At 35.8% G+C, this 21761-nt stretch overlaps 1 protein-coding gene across 1 annotated transcript in view; it reads left to right on the top strand.

Moving 5' to 3' along the window:
• Positions 1-21761, top strand: part of CDH7 (cadherin 7) — an 87960-nt gene that overhangs the window by 49575 nt on the left and 16624 nt on the right. The window contains exons 5-8 of the mRNA XM_084508469.1: positions 122-289; positions 1872-2059; positions 12185-12438; positions 16743-16879. Coding sequence (XP_084364595.1) covers positions 122-289; positions 1872-2059; positions 12185-12438; positions 16743-16879 — 747 coding nt within the window. The remainder of the gene's footprint in view (positions 1-121; positions 290-1871; positions 2060-12184; positions 12439-16742; positions 16880-21761) is intronic.

Genomic DNA, 21761 nt, shown 5'->3' with positions numbered 1-21761 from the left:
ATCTTTTTTTTTTTTTTTTTTTTTCCAGTCATTGATTTGCTGCTACCTTTTAAAGGCAAACTCAGCTTTCACGGCAATATATTTACTTCTGCAGCCATTGACATATCTTGTCTTACTGCAGGTGTTATCAAGACTGCCCTTCCAAATATGGATAGAGAAGCCAAGGATCAATATCTACTAGTTATTCAAGCAAAGGACATGGTTGGGCAAAATGGTGGATTATCAGGAACAACATCTGTAACTGTCACACTGACTGATGTAAATGACAACCCACCCCGCTTTCCACGACGTAAGTTACTTGAATTTTGGAATTATTTCTAAACATTGCTATTTTCTTTATATATTTTGTTATTTCTAATCAAAGAATAAAATTAGTCAACTTCCATGTCAAATACTTTGAGAACCACTGACAGCAATGTATATTACTATAATTATTGTTATTATTGCTACTACTACTAAATTGGAATATTTTTTTTTGTTTGTTTAGCTAATATATTTTAGAGCATATGAAATGAAGTAGGTGCATTTATTAAAATATTTTACTGCTTCACTACCAATAAAAAGACAAAATATACAAGTTAACAGATCCTTATCTCTTGCCAGTTGGACTTCAGGATACTTAATTTCTTGACTGTTAATCTTTCATATTACTTTGGAACTTCAGCAGGATTTCTCTTGTGTATAGTGTTTTGTAAAAAGTTAATCACAGAAGAGCTGGACATTCATCTTCCCTCAGTTTACTTTCTTTCACCAAGGTGGCTCTCATCCCAGACGGAGAAAGGAATACACAGTTGTTTTCTCTTACCAGTTTATTAATAACATTCTGTCTGGGATAATTTTACAAAAATCACATGATCTTATAATGTCCTTGCAAAGTAACACAAAAATAATGTGAAGAATATATCCACTCCAGCTTCACCTACAACAATGTAAAACAGGCTTCCTACCATTAACTGTTTCAAGTAATCATAGAATAAGAAGTTATTTTTGAAGTTGAAGATATTATCGGCTACTGACTGCATTCAGATATTCTTTTGACAGCATATATATAATTTTCTACTTGAACGAAAAAGCTGGAATTTTCAAGAGTGCAGATGATGCATTTATTGTCAAAGAATATATCTCAGTTTCTAGTCATATTCAGAATGTAAACTGCCTTACCAAGATATATGAAGGGATGAAAGTCATGGACTCCCAATGGCTCTTGAACAGGAGACCCTTACTGCTATTTTTCTCCACTACATATATATTCCCATAGCCCCATGTGCTGCCCATGCACCCAAATTAGAGACCCTCAGACACACGCCTCAAGCCAGCCAGAAACACTGCACAAAGCTAATCTTTAATGCTGCAGCCAAGTTATTTAACTCAACTTTGCTCAAGTCTTTGTTTCTACCGCTTACTTCCTCATTATATCTAGTTCAGGGATGTGTGAAACATTGCAAGACCACCTATGAATTCCTTCCCCTCAGATATAGGTTTATAAAGTAATGTCTCTATATTAATTTCATTTGATATATTTACTTCTGTTTCCTCTTTTGTAGAAAACAAAGAAGGAAAACATCTTTTTCATTGGAAAGTTGCAGACATTTGCCTCATGACTTACATTTAAGTGTGTAAAGATGTTCATGCATCTTTGTCTTGTAATTTTTGTAGAAAAAAATGAATACCCATAGTACTCAAAGTAGAGTCCATCTATAGAAGGTCCAAACCTTCTATTTAAACTGAAGAATATTTTCTGGTAGTTTGAATAAATACTCAGATGCATGAATACGGAAGAATATATATAATACAATATATATTGTATATATGTATATATTAGCTTGCAGTCTCAGGAAACTATGAATTTATTAAACTTCTAAATTTCACAGGATCATATCAATATAATGTCCCAGAGTCTTTACCTGTGGCTTCTGTGGTGGCCAGAATAAAAGCTGCAGATGCAGATGTGGGACCCAATGCTGAAATGGAGTATAAGATTGTGGATGGTGATGGTTTGGGAGTATTTAAAATTTCTGTGGACAAAGACACTCAGGAAGGAATCATCACCATTCAGAAGGTAGGTCTAATTTTTCTCACTGATTCTGCTTGGGTCTGGGCAAGATAAGGGCAGGAACTGTGAAGGTGATTTTTTGTTTGTTTGTTTCTAAAACCCTTTTCTGATGTAAGAGTTGACATTGCTGAATTTCACCATGCATGTATGTGTACCTGGTTCTGAGCTTTCTAATGCCTTACAGTGAAAATTATTGTGATTTTTTTTTTTTTTTTGGCAAGGGTTATTTTGTTTTATTGTTTTGCTTGTTAGTTTATGTCTGACCCAGAACATACAAGCTTGAATGAGAATGTCAATTTTACTATCATTTTTCAATTAAATAGAAAATGTGAAAAATATATCAGACATTAAAAATGTAAGCTCCAAATCTGAAATATATCCCAAGCCTAACAAATAAATAAATAAAGATCGAATTATCTTTAGACAACCTTGTTCAGTCCAGAAAGTACACATAATTTATATTAAAATTACGTATCAGTAAGACTAGCTGTTTTACAAGATAATTTACTATAAAAATATTATTTCAAAAAAAAAATATATTTAAAGAAATATTTTTATTTCAGCTTTCCATATATGCAGTTAAATAACTAGCATTTTAAAACAGAAAAATTGGGTTTATATAAAATATTAAAACTGAGCATTCTTGCCGTACTGCAACACATTTTAAAAAGTATATTTTTTTCCAAAATAATAGTGGGCTGAAATATTTTGGCATAAATTTTCAATTTTGAGTAGAACAGGAAACCTGACAAAAAAAACCTTAGACAGAAGAACACGATGTCTTAAAGTTTCATACTCTTAATATGAGAATGTTTGACAATGACTACACTGAAGCTATGGTCCTAACTGTTCTAAGCTATTAATCATCCTCTAAAATGTGGGACTTAGTATTTTAAGTGTAGCCATGTTACTGAATTCTGACATATTGTTACAATTACATTAATCCTCTAAGTGATTTCTCTTGCCTAGGTACTCTTTAATCTCTGCAAATTTCATGTACCAATTTTCATTATTTTTTCTCCTGGTGCACTGATTTCTTTCTAAAGCAATATAAATTTCAGTATCACTTCTCTTTTGAAATAAGTTAATACTGCATGATGTTGCAAAGTAATGGGCTAATTCTCTTATGCCCTGAACACCTGCTGAGAGCTGGTAAGCATCCATAGATGTCAGAGCAAATGTAGGATGTTCAGCATCCTTGAAAGATCAGGCTCTAAAACATGTAAAGTAAATCATTTTTTTCAAGGCAAAAGCATTTGTCTGACACTTCTTGCATACTGTGCTAATTTCTGCTTAAAATGTTTGAAATACAAGTGATGAAAAGCTAGTTGACTGTTCAACAGCCAAATTAAATGTGGCTCCTTCAGCTCACTCATTTAAAGCTTTTGAGGAAAGATCTGGAAGAATTATACCCATTCTAGAGAGAGAGAGTGTTTATCAAGTGTCACAGTGTGCAACACTGAATCAGTTGGGGGCTTCAACAGTCTTATTTGGGAGCTTATAAGAATGTTTTAAATTTTATGTTTTGGTAGTCACAGTGTTTGTTCTGGGACTCTCCTGATTCAAGTGAGCCAAATAATTGTCATTTATTATTTCTATCATCATTTCCATTAGGGAACCGAACTGGATTTTTCAGTAAAGAACATTTGTTCTGAGAAATGCCCTATGAAATGGCTGTTGGACTGAACTAAAGAAGTTAACAAATTTTGACCCAATGAAATAACCATTTGCTAATCTTTTTTAAATCTAGTGGACACTGCTGTAGATACAAGAATTCAGGCTTTTTTTTTTTTTTTTTTTTTTTTTTTCTCCTCTGCAGCATTACAATTTTTCTCTCATTTTTGTAAGATTACTAACTACCTTTCCCCCTGTTTTACCTGAAAGTAAGTTCCCACACTGAGGGGCACCTCCCAAACCTATTTGTCCTCTTAGGTCTCCACTGAATTCCAGGGAAATTGATGTCTTGCTCAAGGTTGAAATATTTTCCCTACTAAACCTGCAAATAAAATAGCAGAGATCATTGACTTAGAGGGAAGAAATAAAATGAAGATCCCATGCACAGTAGTTATGAGACATCTTGTTCTTCTCTGAAGCACATGGAACAAGAACATGGAAGGCCATTGACAAGTGTACACAGGTTAAATGAATTTCAGTTACAGAGCCTAACCTTATAGGCTCTGTAACTACGGAGTCGGGTAGAATTTATCCTTGTATGATGATGTGTGCTTTTCATTAAGGAATGAGGGAAGAACTGTAGCATGGAAACTGCCTTAACATTTTACTACCTGGCACATGATGTTCTGTACACCTCTGAGTGCCATTAGCTCTTTTCTTTTCATGCCACTAAAGTCAGCTGAGACACTGAGAAACAGCTCAGCCTCCAAATGTGTGCCTTTCATTTAAACTCATGTGTACATATATGTCCAGATAACACTTCTGCATCCAAATCAAGCAGTAAAATGCCATTGCAAAGACTTGTGGAAAGGTGTGATTCCACTCTAAATGTAAATACATGCTTTAATTTTGTGTACTTCTGCTCTAATAGTACATACAAATCAAGAGACCAAACATCCAAATCACTGTCAGTATACGTGGGCAGCTGGAGGCACTACTCCATCCACTTTTGTGCTAGGTTTTGTGGAGAAAGTTGGCACTTGCTTAACAGAGTTCCACACACAAGCTGAGGATATGGTCTGTTCCTAGATAACCTTTTTGAAAAAATTTGAAATGCTGACCCCAAAACTAGTTAACTTATGTTAAAAAATATGTTTTAACTCATAACAAGAAAAAAAAAAAAAAAAGAAAAAAAAAAAAAAAAGAAAAAAAAAAAAAGAAGAAAGAAACAAGATTTAAGCATTTGGTGAAAAATGTATAATTTTTGTATTCTCCAAGTGGATGAAATATGAAAAAAAATGCTCAAGGATTGGCAAAATAAAAATTCAAACAATGCATTTATATATATAAATACAGAAAACTGAACAAGTTTGAAAAAGAGATGTAATAAGGATAGAGACAGTAGAATGAATACAATGTTATGCAAACATAATGTTGTATGTATTTCCCAAGCTTACTTGTCTATAATGTCCTTGACTAATGCATGCTATTGGCATGAAAGTCTGATGAATGAGATGCGGATTGGCTTATTTATTTATTTATTCATGCACATTTAAACACATTTCTTCTCTGTACTGGAAGAACACAGAGACTTTAAAAAAAATCAGAAGTCAGAAAAACAAAGAAACAAACATTATTTTATCCTAACAGTGATACTCAGTGATATTAATCAATATATGAATTGTATGCTGTTTCATTTATCTATTTTGCATTCCTAAATTCAGATATCAGCTTGGCTTTTGTGGTTTATTCTGGATGGATTTTTCTCTAAACAGAATAAAAGTTGCTCATAATTTTTATAACTAAAGCAAGAATAGAATATAAATGTTCTTGAGCACGCTGATGCTGTTGCTGCTTATTGCCTAATGTCAGTATATACAAGCTGCTGGCCTAAATCTTAGTTCAAGGTAATAATTTTACAATAGGCTGATATTCTTATAATAATTCCCTTGAGAATATGAAATAAAAGAAAGAATGAATACTTTTTTCTGTATTTTCTTCCCCTTGGTCTTTGCCCCTCCAAAGAGTAAAGAGAATTGTGCTACCTTATTCATTATCACTAAATAACATGCATGCAGTGGCACTTTATAATTTGCTGCTCTATGGCTCTTCTTACACTTGAGACACCTGATTTTCCTATGTCCTGGTCAGCATGCTTGAATATGAATTAAATGAATAAGATGTGAAGCTAATGTAAATGTGTTGCAGCAAATTTCTTAAGTTCATTCAAGGAAAACTAAACTTCTACCACAATACATTAACTAAATTCATTAACTGAAAGTGCATGCAAGTAATATATGCAGTATGCATCTAGAAGGCATATAAAAGTATGTAAGCTGTATTTAAGATGTCATGCTCTGTTTCCAACCTAAAAATATTCCAGAAAAAAAAAAAAAAAGTCTTTGTTTTTCATAAGCTAGAATAAACAAGAAGTAAATGGGACCCATAAGCAAAGTTCAGTGGGAGAATTTGGCTGTTCTCTAGCCCCAGATTATTTCTTTATTTTTATGCCTTCACCCCATAGGCACACTCTCTTTGGTAAATTCCTAAGCAAAACTCAGTCAGATGTCTAAGTTACATTTAAGGAGGATTAGTAAAACATCCACCTTAGGTGATATGTTTGGAAAAATTTTCTTGTACAGCTTTTGAAATGGAATCAGGCATTTATATTCTTTAGAAGTATTTGAAAATTTTATCCTCATTCACGCTGTGACTCAGTTTTCCATCTGTAGAGTAGGATCAATTCCTTCCTGTGAATTCATTTGTAATTAACATACTGCTATCAATGCTCTGTTAGAAAGGACGCAAATCATTTACATACGAGCAGTATCTCATTTGATAGTAGTGAGGGTGTTTAGAAAAAATGTGCAATTTTTCTGCAGATATTGGAGTTATAAAAAAAAAAAAAAAAAAAAAACAAACAAAAAAACCTGTTGGATTGGTCTCTCTGCAGCAGTAGACTTAGAATTGAAGTAACATTTATGGAAGTGAATGATTAATCAATTAATAGAACAAATTTTGTAGTATTGCAAATCTATGTGTGTACAATTTCAAAGTGAATTCAGGATTACTGTTCACAGAATTCTGATCGTAATACCCATGAATGGAATTTTTGATTTAATTACTACGGACAAGAATACAGAGACCCCATTGTTTGGAGTTTCCAAAACACTATTCCTAAAAACAGTGCACTGAGAAAAACATCGTATAAGTATGGCTTCCACTTTCTTTATAAAGTTGCAGGCTACAGTGAGACCTCAGTAATAATAATAGATGAGTGTCAAAAAAATGTAGGATAAAACCTGATAGATAATATGCATCCTCCTAGTTCCTTGGTGTTTGAAGTTGTAGTGGTATTTAAAAATTGCACACAAAAGTGTGCAAGGTATATTTTTATTATGTGCATTATATGTAACTTTTTGAAAGGCTATGAGATCTGATTCAAGCTGTTTGAAGCCTAGGGAGAAATTTTAGCAGACTCGATTTTAAAAAATAAAAATAAAAATAATGTCTGAAGACTCTGTAGAGGGTTGTCATGTTTTACTTTAGCAAGTGACCAGCATCAAGATTTTCCGCTACACAGTTATTGCTCACATTGTCTTAATTTCTCCCCCCAATACACAGCCCGACCACCAATATCATCAAACACTTCGAATGTTATATGAAGAAGTGTGAAAAGAAGTTGCAAAGTATGTACGCATAAAAACAACAACAAGAACAACAAAAAAACCACTGATATTATTCTAAAACCTGATCTCATTCTAAGAGTAATACTTGCAATTATAAATACGGATGTTTTATGTGTAAGCCTTTGAGTGAAAAGCTATCTTTCTGTTAGTGTTAACATTTCTTTTTCAGCTAGAAAATTTGCTTTCAATTCCATATCAGAGAAATGTTTACAATGTAACACCTTGAGCCTTCCATGGTTCCTTTGAGACATAATGTTCATTTGTTTGATGTACTGCAGTTTTCAATAAAAAAAAAAAAAAAAAAAAAAAAAAAAACCTCAATTGGGCTTAAAAATGGGATTTTCACCTCTGTAAGGTACATTATTACAAAGTTACCATACAGTAAAAAATGAACATTTCTAAAATAGGCTTCCTGTGAAAGATAACTTCATATCCAGTCTCTGTGATATAGGTGACTTGTTTTGTAATTTCATTCAGACAGGACAAAATTCTCACCCTTAAAAAAAAAAAAAAAAAAAAAAAAGACAGAAAGTAAACATGAGAGCCCCAAAAGGAGAGAATGATGAATGATCCTGCACAAGATCTAATCAGATAACACTAATACACAGATATTAATGAAGCTGTCAAGCTCTATTCACTGTACTGAAGAACTGAAGTATATATTTTCCTTTTAACCTTCAACGCTGATGTAGTGATTTGTAAGCTGCTGACTTGCTATTCTGTTATTGGAATCTGTGCTTTTGTTATGGCAGGAAATAATGAAGATATGATTCACAGGCCAGTTAAAAAATGCTCACTATATAACAAGTATCAGTGATAATTAGATAAGGAGAGAAAAAAAGGAGATCTTTTCAATTTACTTTTTTCAGTCTTCTGTTAGTGTCTGTAGTACGTAATATCTTCATTATATTTTATACGGAATGTCTAAACATTTCCTGTAGGTCAAGAACATTTGTATGCTAACAATATTTTAGAGATTTTGTTTATTTTCCCAGATTATATTCTTCATTAAATCTTGATACCTGTTTACTCACCATAGGATCTAAGGATGTGTATCTTATAGGAAGAGATTGAGATTGATGACTTTAGCTTTTGTAGTCATTGTCAAACCCAACAGCAAACAGACTCTGCTGCAAAGAACTAAGAAACAGACAACAGTACTGCCCTTTTATAACTCTACACCATTTGATGATGCAACCCCTGCCTTGCCCATCCATTCTCTTCCTCTTCTAAACACCAACTGTTCCCCACCATATATATGCATACATTAGATTTATATATTTTTTGTTTGTTTGTCTTGGATGAACAGAGAACCTTAGAGCTTTTGTAAACTACTAGCAGCTTTGGGTACCAGAGAATATCTGAGGGAATCCTCGGGCAGGATTCCCTTGAAAGCAAATTGTTGAAAATATTGAAAGCAAATGTTTACATCTTCCAGTTCTTGAGACACTCTTTTTACTGGTTGGTGAAAAACATTCATAAGTAGACCAGCTGATTCCTTCCCTAAAAGAATCTTCACTCACAGGAAGCAGCATATCGCTATTTTCTCAGATGTATGTGGCTAAGTTAGAGAAGGTGAAACAAACCTGTTAAAAATATGCATCTCCACCATCATTAGTTTTCCATCCTTCTCAATGAAGAAAAGCCTTTCTACTGAATGTGTATTCCCTACCAGTCTAACACTCCTGTACTCTAGTCAAATAAAAGATGATATCTTTCTATATTAAAGAATGAAATATGATGATCTTAGAGCATGTAAGCTTTGTGGTAAGAATTCACATGGAAAACAAATGGTTTTATGACTTTTAATTAAAAACCAAGGCTCTAATTTAGTCTTTTTAAAATCAATATGGAGACCTCAAATATGAGGTCTGCAAAATTTTCATTTAAATAATTACTTCACTATTGGTCTTAGACTGTAAAAATAAATTTTATATAATTTGCTCTATGCACATTTTGCATTAATTCAAAATTTTCACAAACTTTTTTTTTTTTTTTTTTTTTTTCCTTAGGATGACTTTGGTGTTGATGTTTGCATGTCATTAGAAAGTATCTTGTCTGTATCTGCCATGATTTTCATGTTTGATTAAAAATTTCTGTATCATCCAATTTCAACAGATATAACTGATTAATGAAAACAAAGTGGCCTTCCTTTCTTCACCCTATGCAATTTTAAAGTTAGAAGGGAAATGTGAAAATAAAATAAAATTAAAAAAAAAAAAAGGAAAGAAAATAAAAGAAACACAGTCTAGCTATGCAGTACTAAATTGTTGTCTTGGAGTCACAAGACATAATATATGTAAGAAGAATTAAATGGAAACATCACTATTTGACTTATTTTGCCTCATAATTTACCGTGTGTTGGGTACTCCTTAGTTTTGTGTTAACAGAAATTAACACTAATAATTCATCCTTTTTATTCAATAGAAAACACATCCAAGTTTAGAATATTCATGCAGCAGACCACAGCTTCACCTTTTTTTTATAGTGTAATTCAGTTATACAATGTTATTTTAAGCATCTAGGGCAGATTAATAATAAATGTCATGTGATATCACATTTCAATTTCAATTGAATAATAAAATAAGCAGAATCTGGAGTACTGTATAATATTGTTATATTATATATAATACTGTTCTATTTCATTTGAAAACACTAGTTTCTAATAAAAATTAAGTCAGCATAGATTTTTTTTTGCCTGCAACATAAGAGACATACAGAAGTTGGACATATATTTTAGATCATTGTAACAAAAAATATATAGTTTGATTAAGGCTTTTAATTATTATTATTATTATTCATCAAATCTCAGTGTTTTGTCTGTGAAGTTCTTCAGGTTATCGTTTGTTTAGTTCATACGATGTTTCCACTTGAAAGTGAGAAGAGTATGAACATATTTTCATTTGGTTTTCTTCTCCTTAACCTCGCCACTTATCTGGTTATATCCATTGCTTCATTTTTATCATCATACAGTACACTTTCTGAGAATTTTTTTATCATTCTAATATCACAGTACATTTGCATTATGCCTTTAAGGTGTGTTCCATAGGACATATTTTGTATTTAAATGTAAAACAAAGATTAAGATTCAAAACAATATCAACATCCTTTAGTAGTAAACACTGACCAGTTGTATATAGAGTATTGACCAGTATCCAGACCCGGCTTTTATGGCATAACCCTTTTTGGAGAACTATGGGTACTTCATCTCTGATTCAATGCAGGAAGTAAGTGCTTGCATATCTTGAGGATCATAAGCATTCCTGTTCAGAAAAGCCTTTTGTTGCCACATAGATATTACAAAAGTTCAGTACCTTTCCAAATGTGATATGTTGCAAATCATTTTTCATTTTTAAATCCAGGCTGTTTACAGATGTAGTGTAATGTCAGCTTAATCACTGACTTTAAGATGCTCATTTGGGATTTATTTTACTGTAATTCGATGGACAACTTATATTCTTGTATTTGTAGGTCAATAGATGTGTATTTCACCCTGCTCCTCCTCTGAGTGAATACAGGAATGTTTTGTGGATACTCTCAGATTATTTTGCAGGCTCATTTCGGATACTTATGATTTGCTCAGGATCAAAACTGCAGAAACACTTCTAAAATCTGTTTTGTACACTTGGAAACATAGTTTGAAAAGACAGTTGAGTAATTAGACTGCAGTTTTAGAAATAGTTGGGTCTGTTGTTCTTAATGTTTAAACTTGGAATTGCAAAGAAATAATTAGCCAGGCATTTGGTGCAAACTGACGGACTAAGACTGTAGAAGTGGGGTAAATGGTTCTAATATTAATATGATGTTTTCCTTCAATAATTACCTGTGAGGTAAAAAGACTTTTTGCTTCCAAAACATGTTTTTTAATGTTACTGTTATCCAGATCACAGATATACCGTGAGTTCTGGGGGCTATTTTTTTAACTCTAAAGCAGTATTAATTCTAAAGGGAATTCTACTTTAATCAAAGAAAATTAAATTGGAATGAAGATGGAAAAAAAAAAAACGTTTAACAGATAAAACAAATGAATCTCCAGGCTGTATCTAAATACAAAATATTGTCATATAAGCAATGTCATGGAATTGATTGACATATTTTCTCCACAAACTTATAAAGAACTTGGGAGTAATAGTTTATAGTGCCAATGTTATGCAAAAACAAAACAAAGCAAAACAAAACCATAGTTTCCTGAAAGAGGTGTTTTCACTAGTGAATATTATATAGATTTATCATGTCTGGGTTATATGGCACATTGTATCTGGGTTATTAGGCATATTACCTTAGAAAAATACAAATAAAGAGAATTCATTCACAGAAATGAAGTAATGAAAGAGAATTTGGTTCCCAAAGATGTCACACAAAGTTTTGGTATTAACTCAGAGAATTCTGAGTTAATAATTTAATTCACAGGGCAGAATTTTCAGAACTGTCCTTCCCATTAAATTATTGGGAAATACTTGCTAGGAATAGTTATAGTGGAATTAAGAGTATTCTTGAAAATCCCACTCGTATTTCTACAAAATCAAACATGTTTAGGCAATTATAGATTTTCTTAAAAATACTAATACACTGATGAAAAATAACTTTATTATCTCATCATTTTACAGTAGTCATTCAAGCTATGTCAGATCAGACTGAGCAAGACATTACAAAGCCAGTGTTTTGAGAAAGCCGAAAAAAGAGACATCAACTATGTTTTGCCAATCAAAAGTATTGCTTGAATACAGATGGAAAATCTCATTTTATACTCACTGATTGTTGTGAGTGAGTATATTTTTGCTGCAATATTACTGGGTAATAAAATTTCCAAATAATTTTACCTGTATAGGAGCTGGATTTTGAAGCTAAAACAAGCTATACCCTGAGGATAGAAGCAGCCAATATGCATGTTGACCCTCGCTTCCTGAGTCTTGGACCCTTCAATGACATGACAACAGTGAAGATAATTGTAGAAGATGTTGATGAGCCGCCTATGTTTACTTCACGTTTGTACTCCATGGTGGTGTCTGAAGCAGCAAAGGTTGGCACTATCATTGGAACTGTAGCAGCCCATGATCCAGATGTCTCAAATAGTCCTGTCAGGTAATTAGAGTCATAGAATCATCTAGGTTGGAATAGACTTTCAAGATCTCCAAGTCCAACCATCAACCTGACCTACTGAATCCCATCACTAAACCATGTCCCTTAGGGCCATGTCCACCTGTCTTTTAAATACCTCTAGGGATGGGAACTTCACCACTTCCCTGGGCAGCCCCCTCCAATGCTTGATCACCCTGTCCATGAAGGAATTCTTCCCAATATCCAATCCAAACCTCCTGTGATGCAATTTATAAGACTTCTTAATTGTTTATTTTTATAACTTTTTTTTTTTTTTCTAAATGCTTGTTTTGTGATGGAAGATTGTTTGCACTGAAAGCAACTAGATTTTTTGTTTGTTTGTTTGTTTTGTTTCTTTGCACTTACAGAGGGAGAATGAAATATTCTAAGACTTTACATATTTTAAATTTTATACTCATAAACTGCAGAACCTTTAAAAAATAATATATTTACATCTGTAAAATAAGTAAGTAAATAAATAAATAAATAAGGAAAGTTAGAATTTCAGAATTACAAAGCAAAAATAATCCTTATTATACATATTAATTTGTAAATTTAGAAAGAATCCATATCTATAACAAATCTATATATCTTTTTATAACATTTCTATAACAAATTATGTTCTGTTTAATCAATCAGGATGAAAATCTCTTTCTCTTTCTCTCTCCATTTTGTGTGTGCAGTATGTGCAAGCAAGTAATAGGACTCTTTTACATGGTAAACCAGAATTGATGTCCCACAGAAAAAATGTATTGCTACAAACTCTTTATGTGAAAGAAATGGATAGGACATGACCTCCTGTATTTGCCAGGATGGTTAAAGGCTCTTTTGGCTTTTGTAAGTTCTGCTACAGCCAAATATCTTCCGTTTGAAAGGGAAGAGATATGAACACTAGAGAAACATAAAAATTCTCAAGGGCTTCTTCCTTTGTCTTGTGTGAAAAAAAAAAAATCTTCCATAATATAATGCGCAAGAATGTAGGGAACCTGTAGAAAACAACAACAAAAGAATATATATTGATATTATGTTTGTCTGTCTTTAGGGAGAAAAAGTTCAGAGAAAAAGACACATCACCTAAATTAAAACACTAATTTAAACACTGAATTATTTGTTAGTTTTGTTATGCAGAATAGTAATTCTAATAGCCAAAAAATAATTAAAAAAAAATGCGAAGGGTCTGAAGCCCGTGACTTCAGGGGAATTCTGAGAATTTAAACATCTTCAGGAGTAGGACAATAATACAGTTAAATGTTAGTACTAAGTTTCAGTTGTTGTTATTGTTCATCTAGAGCATACATAGAAAAAAACTTCACAGATACAGAACTCATTTAGATGTCACCTTTTTTGAGATACTTTTTACATTCATGTATTGAATATGAACTCATGAGTCTACTGTAGCTCTGTAATTTCTGAAGCAGCAATTTCAGTTGTAAAAATAAAGCATATGTTTCACTCCTAGAGGTGATACAAGTGTTCTCTCCCTCTTTTTCATTATATATTTGCAGCAGATTCAAAATAGCTGCTTCCTATCATGTATAAACAAGTCCTAGATGGATTGGTTGGCAGGGATTCACTTGTGAAATTTATCTTTTGCTGAGCTCTTTCTTTACAGTGGCAGTGTTTTCTGGCACTGATGTTAGCATCTGGTGTATAATATCTGGTTTAGCAGAACCATTTAGAGTAGGATTAAATCCAGTTCCATAAATTAAGTCTATGCTCTCTATGCTTTTGACTCTTGTGTAAGGATGAATTTATTGGCCTTGTTTTGGTTATTTTTTAGAATTTCAGCATCAAAAAAATACTATATCACAAGCTTAACAGACATCTAGATTTCTTCGGCTTCAAAGTTGTTTGGAATTTGAGGGAGATGAAAATAAGAAATAGTGAAGGTTTATCTCTATGCTTGTGAACCTACTATATATGTTGTCAGGGGTACTGACAAACTATATAATTTAAAGATGTCCTGCATCTGCTGCGATGTACATCACAGACCAGATGCATAAAAATTGAACGTGTTAAGGAAGATTAAAGCATAATAATTTTCATGATCTACTTAAGAACTTTAAATTATTAATCTATAAATAAGTACTCCATATTCCAAACATTGGATTATATTGATAGATTAAAATTTTTGGTTTGTTACAATTCTGAAAGTGTTGCAATTGCAAGATCAGACAAACTTAAAACCATGTCTTGACAATACTAAAATAATTAAAATACTAATATAATTAAAATAAAGAAAGAAAGAAACAAAAAGAAAATGAAGTTATTTTATATGGACCTGAGAACTATTGGTGTTTGAACTACCTTAAATAAAGGATTTAAAACTCCTGAAGCTCAAAGATTTTCAAATATTAATGGCCACAAGGAATTAAAGGATTAGGAGTGCTTAAAATAATTTTTTTTCAGAATTTCAACATGGATACAGTAGTTGTAAATAAAAGTTAAAGATAACTGTTTGGGTCCTATGCATAAAAACTACTTTTTCTTCTTTCACTACAATATGTTGTCTAATTTACATAGCTTGTTCTCTTGCATTCTCACCCCTTCCTTCCTTCCGTCCTTCCTTCCTTCCTTCCTTCCTTCCTTCCTTCCTTCCTTCCTTCCTTCCTTCCTTCCTTCCTTCCTTCCTTCCTTCCTTCCTTCCTTCCTTCCTTCCTTCCTTTTTTTCTTCCTTTCTTCCTTTTTATTGATTTCTTTTACTGTTTTTGTGCATTCTTTTTCATTGTTAGCCTCTTTCTCGCTTCTCTCTCCCTCTCTGTTCTTTTACTTTCCCCTTTTCTCTCTTTCTTACTAGGTTTTTAAGAAAGTCCTTTGAATTTTCAAGTTATGTAGTAACAGTGTTAATAATTAGGAAATGTAAAGGCTGGCAAGAGACTGAATCAAAACTACTGAACCTGACATGATTGATTACATAGCAGAGGAAACAGGCATATTCCCCAGGGGAAGCTTATCAAAACTAAACAAAACAAGGGAGGGGGAAAACAAACAAACAAACAAACAACAAAAAAAAAACAACAAACAAACAAACAAAAACTACTGTTTAATTAGAAAAGAAGAAGAAAAGTGAAAGAGAGAGAGTTTCAATCCATGAAAACTGCTATTACTGTTGTTTTTATGACTCCTTATGCCTTTCTCTTACTGTGAGATAATGCAGTAAAGCAATTCTTAATGCATAACAAGTCTCTACTCTAGACATTTTGCAGCCAGGAGGGTTAGATATAATCACAATACAGCAGAGTAGAAGCTAGTATATTACAACACAGAACAAGCAAATAATGCTGTCATATCATTATGTCTGGGAAGTCCTGTCTTTGCACTATCTTCCATTATTCTTTCCTTCCACATTGTTCAAAGGTTTTGATTAACGCTATATCAATAATCTAATATATCATCAGTGTGACAGTAATTGTAATGATCAAACTTGGTCTCAGACATTTTAATTCATTTTGAGTGTAGGGAAGTGCTCTGAAGTACTTGATCTAAATGATCTAAATGACACTGCAAGAATCTGACCCAATATTAAGCCAAATATCAAGAATACTATAGTTTTAAATCTAACACTGCCTAATTAACTATCCCTTTCTCTCAAAAGGGATATAAGCAAAATACCCACAGGAAGTCTGACCTTTTCACTTATGCAATTTTCTATTTGCTAAGGAGCTAGGTTCCCCTTCCTAAAACAAGTTTGGAGGCAAAAGATATGCTAAGACAAAGAGTCTAGGGCATAAGCCTGTGTTTGTCAAATGACAGTTAAGCACTGGGAGCTGAAGGTGATGACACACAATCCCTTGACATACTACATTATCTTTCTTTTCTTTTCCCTGCCCTGGCAGCTCTGGGTGACTCAGGGGCTCTATTGCCGTTGATAGAAAACTGTGCTCAGGCTGTCAGCCCCCATGGGATCCATGCCTTACTGGTACAGCCATGCAGCAAACTTCCAACTCTTCTTCTTGTTAGCTTGGGCTCAGTAGGATGCTATTCCATAAGTAAATGAATAGCTGCTTTACAATGGAGAGGGTGATAGAAAAGAGAGGGGAATGCCTATAATCTTGCTTAACAGGTCACTGTGGTAATGGAGCCTAACACTGTCAGCATAGGTCACTGCCTGTGTGGTCTTGCCTTTGCTTACAGCTTTCCTTCTGCTAATAACCTAGAGAAACTGGACAAAACCAAGTCCCAAATGGGGAAACAATGGAAACACTTTCTCTCTAATGAGAAATCAATGAAACATTTCTACAAGCTTTAATTGAACATAAATCAAAAGTTTTCATTCATTCTTCACCTAGGTACTCAATAGATCGAAACACAGACCTTGAGAGGTATTTCAATATTGATGCCAACAGTGGAGTCATTACAACTGCCAAGTCTTTGGACAGGGAAATGAATGCTGTTCATAATATCACAGTCTTGGCTATGGAGAGTCGTAAGTAACAATTTAAAGATTTTATTAGTTGTTTATGTATAAAAGTTCAGGTTTAGTTGGGATAAGCTACACAAAGTGAAAATATGACAATGTTTCAAAACATGGCAGATAACAATTCTTCTTACTCAATGTAAAAGACACGTATATGATATAAATACAGAAATACAACAGATTAAGCATTTACACTTTCTTTTGCCTCACACTTCATGTATTTTTTTGACTTTAGAAAAGCAAGCACAAAAGAAGCTGAAAATGTCAAGAGTCTCAGACTAAGTATAATTAGAGCAAAAATGATATGAAGTAGAGGACAGCAGTTAACTCCTCTTAGTGATGACACCCAGGTTGATTTCTGTTCATTAATCACAACACTCTTAAAAAGGATGAAGTAAAGGACATGTCAATACCTATGTTATTTTACTTTCCTGAATCTCAAGTAAGATGGTAAAGGATATTTAGTAAACAATATCTTTTTATGGTGTAAGTTGAAAAATGATAAAGAATCAAACTCTTCAGGTACGTACAATAATTCTGTATGAAAATTTAAACCTAAACTTGTTTAGCTCTGAATACATTCTGTGAAATGTGGTTCTTCAAGAACTGCTCCAACGTGGGCTCATACCATGGAGTGCAGGCCATCAGGAGTAGACTGCTTCACCACAGGTCCCCCAAGGGCCACAGTTCCTGCCAGAAAAACTGCTCCTGTGTTAGTTCCTCTCCACAGGTTACAGCTTCCACCAGGGCACCTACTGCAGTGTGGAGTTCTCCATGGGCTGCAGGGGGACATCATGCTTCATCATGGTCTTCTCCATGGTCTGCAGGGGAATATCTGCTCCAGAGCCTGGAGAATCTCCTCCTCCTCCTTCTTCACTGACCTTGGTGTCTGCAGGGGTTCTTTCTCTCACATCTTCTCACACCTTTTCCAGATACTCCTGCACAGAATTTTTACTTTTTCTTAAACACATTAAAACAGAGATGCAAAAAGTGTCACTTATTGGCTCTTTTTTTTTTTTTTTTTTTTTTTTTTCTGGGGGTGGGGAGGGTGCTTTTAGATCAATAGAGGAGAAAGTTAGTATCAAAATTCCTTTCTATTTTACTATTTCACATGTGGAATTAAAAAAAAAAAAAAAGACATTGTGAACTACCATAGGCAAGGATGTTACTCACTAAATCAGGTTGCCCAGGGCCCCATCCAACCTGGTCTTAAAAACCTTCAGGGATGGGGCATCCACAACTTCTCTGGCCAACTTGTTCCAGTGCCTCATCACCCTCTGAGTCTAGATCTCTAATCTAAATCTCTACTCTTTTAATTTAAAACCATTCCCCCCTGTTCTATCATTATCTGATTGAGCAAAGTCACTCTCCATCTTTTTTTGTAAGACTCTTTTAAGTACTGAAAAGCTGCAATGAAGTCACCCCAGAGCCTTCTCTTCTGTAGGCAGAACAGCCCCAGCTCTCTCACCCTTTCTTCATAGGAGAGGTGCTCCAGCCCTCTGATCATCCTCATGGCCCTCCTCTGGACCTGTTCTAACAGATCAACATCCTCCTCATGCTGGAGGCTCCAGACTCCAAGTGGGGCTTCATGAGGGCAGAGCAGAGGGAAACAATCACCTCCCTCGACCTGCTGGCTACTCCTCCTCTGTTGATGCAGCCCAGGATGCAGTTGGCCTTCTGGGCTGCAAGCACACACTGGTGGCCCATGATGAGCATGATGAGCATCTGCCAGTACCCCCAAGTCCTTTTCTGCAGGGCTGCTCTAAGTGAGTTCTATACGTATGTCCAGGATTGTCCAGACCCAGAGCAGCACCTTGCACTTTGACTTGCTGAACCTCATTAGGTTCACGTGGGCCTAATCCTCAAGCTCGTCCAGGTCCCTTTTGATGGCATCCCTTCCTTCTGTTGTATCAACTGCACCACTCGGTTTGGGGTCATCTGCAAACTTGCTGAGGGTGCACTCAATCTCACTGTCTATGTCACTGATAAAGATATTGAACAGTACCAGTTCTAGGATAGACCCCAGTGGTACACAACTCATCTCTAGCCTCCACTTGGACATAGAGCCATTGACCACCACTCTCTGGTGTTGGAGCGCATAGCAGGAAGCACAGCCGAAAGCACGACAGACACCAGTAGAGTCAGATCATGCTTCTCCATTTTATTGCCCTAATAGCCTGACTTTTATAGTGAACTTAACAGGGGCGGACAGTGTTTCACACAAGGTTATTGGTCAAAAGCACTCAGACAAACAACTACAAGAAAACAACCCCATCTGCAAGAAAACAACCCCCTTGTGATTAGCAGTCAAGAAAACAACCCCCTTGTGATTAGCAGTCACGTAGATCTTGTTCTTGAAGCCAGCTGCTGGTAGCAATATTTTTCTGAATTCCTCAATTGGGCGACGTGGGAACACTGTCATGGGAACTTCTCATAGTTGCCCTGGTAGCTCGTTTTGCTCAGCTACAGCAGGCCATGGGATTTGCTAAGGCCTACTCCTGGTTGCTTAAAGCAAGCTCAGATCGAGCAATTGTTCCACGGACTCATGTCCACGCCCTTTGTGCCAATTCCCAACACTCTGGGAGGAGCCTTCAAACTAACTCCTTATCCACTGAATGTTCCACCCATCAAATCAATATCTTTCCAATTTGGAGGCAAGGATGTCACGTGGGATTGTGTCAAAGGCCTTACAAAAGTCCAGGTAGATGACATCAGTAGCTCTTCATTTGTCTTTCATTGATGCAGTCACTCCATCATAGTAGGCCATCAGATTGGTCAGGCACAATTCATCCTTGGTGAAGCCATGCTGGCTGTCTTGGATTACCTGTTTGTCTTGCATGCCTTGCATGTGCTTTGACATTACTACCAGGAGGATATTTTCCATGATCTTGCCTGGCACAGAGATGAAGCTGGTATTCCATTCTACCCTTTTAAAAATGGGAGTGATGTTTCTCTTTTCCCAGTTACTGGGTCTTTGCCCAACTGCCAGGACTTTTCAAATATGATGGAGAGAGTCTTGGCAACTACATCATCCAGTTCCCCCAGGACCCTGGAATACATGTCATCAGGCCCCATAGACTTGTAGGTGTTCAGTTTCATCAGGTGGTCTTGAACTTGCTGTTCACTTACAGTGACTTTACTCCCACAGCCTCCATCTATGGGTGCAGGGAAGCAAAATACTTGGCAAACCTGACTGGCAGTGAAGACTGAGGCAAAGAAGTTGTTGAGTACCTCTGCCTTCTCCATGTCTGTTATTATCATTTCACCCTTCTCATTCATCAGAGGGGGTACAAATTCCTTGACCTTTCTTTTCTGAGCAATGTAACTTTAGAATCTCTTCCTGTTATTTTTTGCACCCCTTGCCAAGCTCAGTTCCATCTATGCCTTGGCTTTCCTTGTCCCATCTCTGCATATCCAGACTGCATCCCTATACTATTTCCATGCCATGTGTCCCTGCTTCCACTGCGTGTGCATTTCCTTCTTAGACCTCAGTTTGACCAACAGGTCCTCGCTTAACCATCCCAGTTGTCTGCCCTCCCTGCCTGCTTTTATGCAGAGGGATGGAGAGTTGCACTTTAAGGAAAACATCCTTAAAAAGCTGCCAGCTCTGCTTAGCTCCTTTGTCCCTAAGGATGGTGTTCCAGGGGATCACAGCTATTAGGTCTTTAAATAGCTTGAAATTTGCTGATTCAGAAGTTCAGGGTCCTGACTTTGCTCCTTGCCAGGCCTGTACTCCTCGAGATCACAAACTCAACTAGGGTATTGTCAGTGCATCCCAGACTGCCTCCAGTCTTGACCTCTTTAATCACAGAATCGTAGAATATCCCGAGTTGGAAGGGACTCACAAGGATCATTGAGTCCAACTCCTGGCACCACACAGGTCTACCCAAAATTTCAGACCATGGGACTAAGTGCACAGTCCAAACGCTTCTTAAACTCCAACAGGCTTGGTGCAGTGACCGCTTCACTGGGGAGCCTGTTCCAGTATGCGACAACCCTCTCAGTGAAAAACCTCTTCCTGATGTCTAGCCTAAACCTCCCCTGCCTCATCTTGACACCATTCCTGCGGGTCCTATCACTGGTGACTAAAGAGAATACATAGGCGCCTGCCCCTCCACTCCACCTCATGAGGAAGCTGTAGACCGCAATGAGGTCTCCCCACAGCCTCCTCTTTTCCAGGCTTAGCAGGCCAGGTGACCTCAGCCGCACCTCTTACGTCTTCCCCTCTAGGCCCTTCACCATCTTCGTAGCCATTCTCTGGACACTCTCCAACAGTTTTTCATCCTTTTTGTAATGTGGTGCCCAGAACTGCACACAGTACTCGAGGTGAGGCTGCTCCAGTGCAGAGTGAGACAATCACTTCTCTTGACCAACTAGCAATGCTGTGCTTGATGCACCCCAGGATACGGTTGGCCCTCCTGGCTGCCAGGGCACACTGCTGGCTCATATTCAACTTGCTGTCAACCACAACCCCCAGATCCTTCTCCATGGGGTTGCTCTCCAGCATCTTATCACTCAGTCTGTATGTATACAGAGGTACAGACTGAGTGATGACAGACTGGGTTGCCCTGTCCCAGGTGCAGGACCCAGCTCCTCTGCGTTGTTGAACACCAAGTCCAGCAATGATTCTCCTCTGGTTGATTTGTTTAATACCGGAAAGTTATCCTCAACATGCTCTAGGAATCTCTTGTATTGCTCACAGCCTGCCATGTAGTTTTCTCAGTAGACATTTGGGTGGTTGAAGTCCCCCATCAGGATGAGTGTACACGAGCGTGATACTTTTTATAGTTGAAGCAAGAATGCCTCATCCACAGGCTTCCCTTGATAGGGTGGTCTGTAGTAGACCCCAACCACAAGATGTCCTTTATTGGTATGGTCCTTAACTCTCACC

The sequence above is a fragment of the Aythya ferina genome, assembly GCF_964211825.1.
Source record: "Aythya ferina genome assembly, chromosome: 2".
NCBI classification, from domain to species: Eukaryota; Metazoa; Chordata; class Aves; order Anseriformes; family Anatidae; genus Aythya; species Aythya ferina.
The sequence above is the reverse complement of the archived record's forward strand: the minus strand, read 5'-3'. Positions and strand labels throughout refer to the sequence as shown.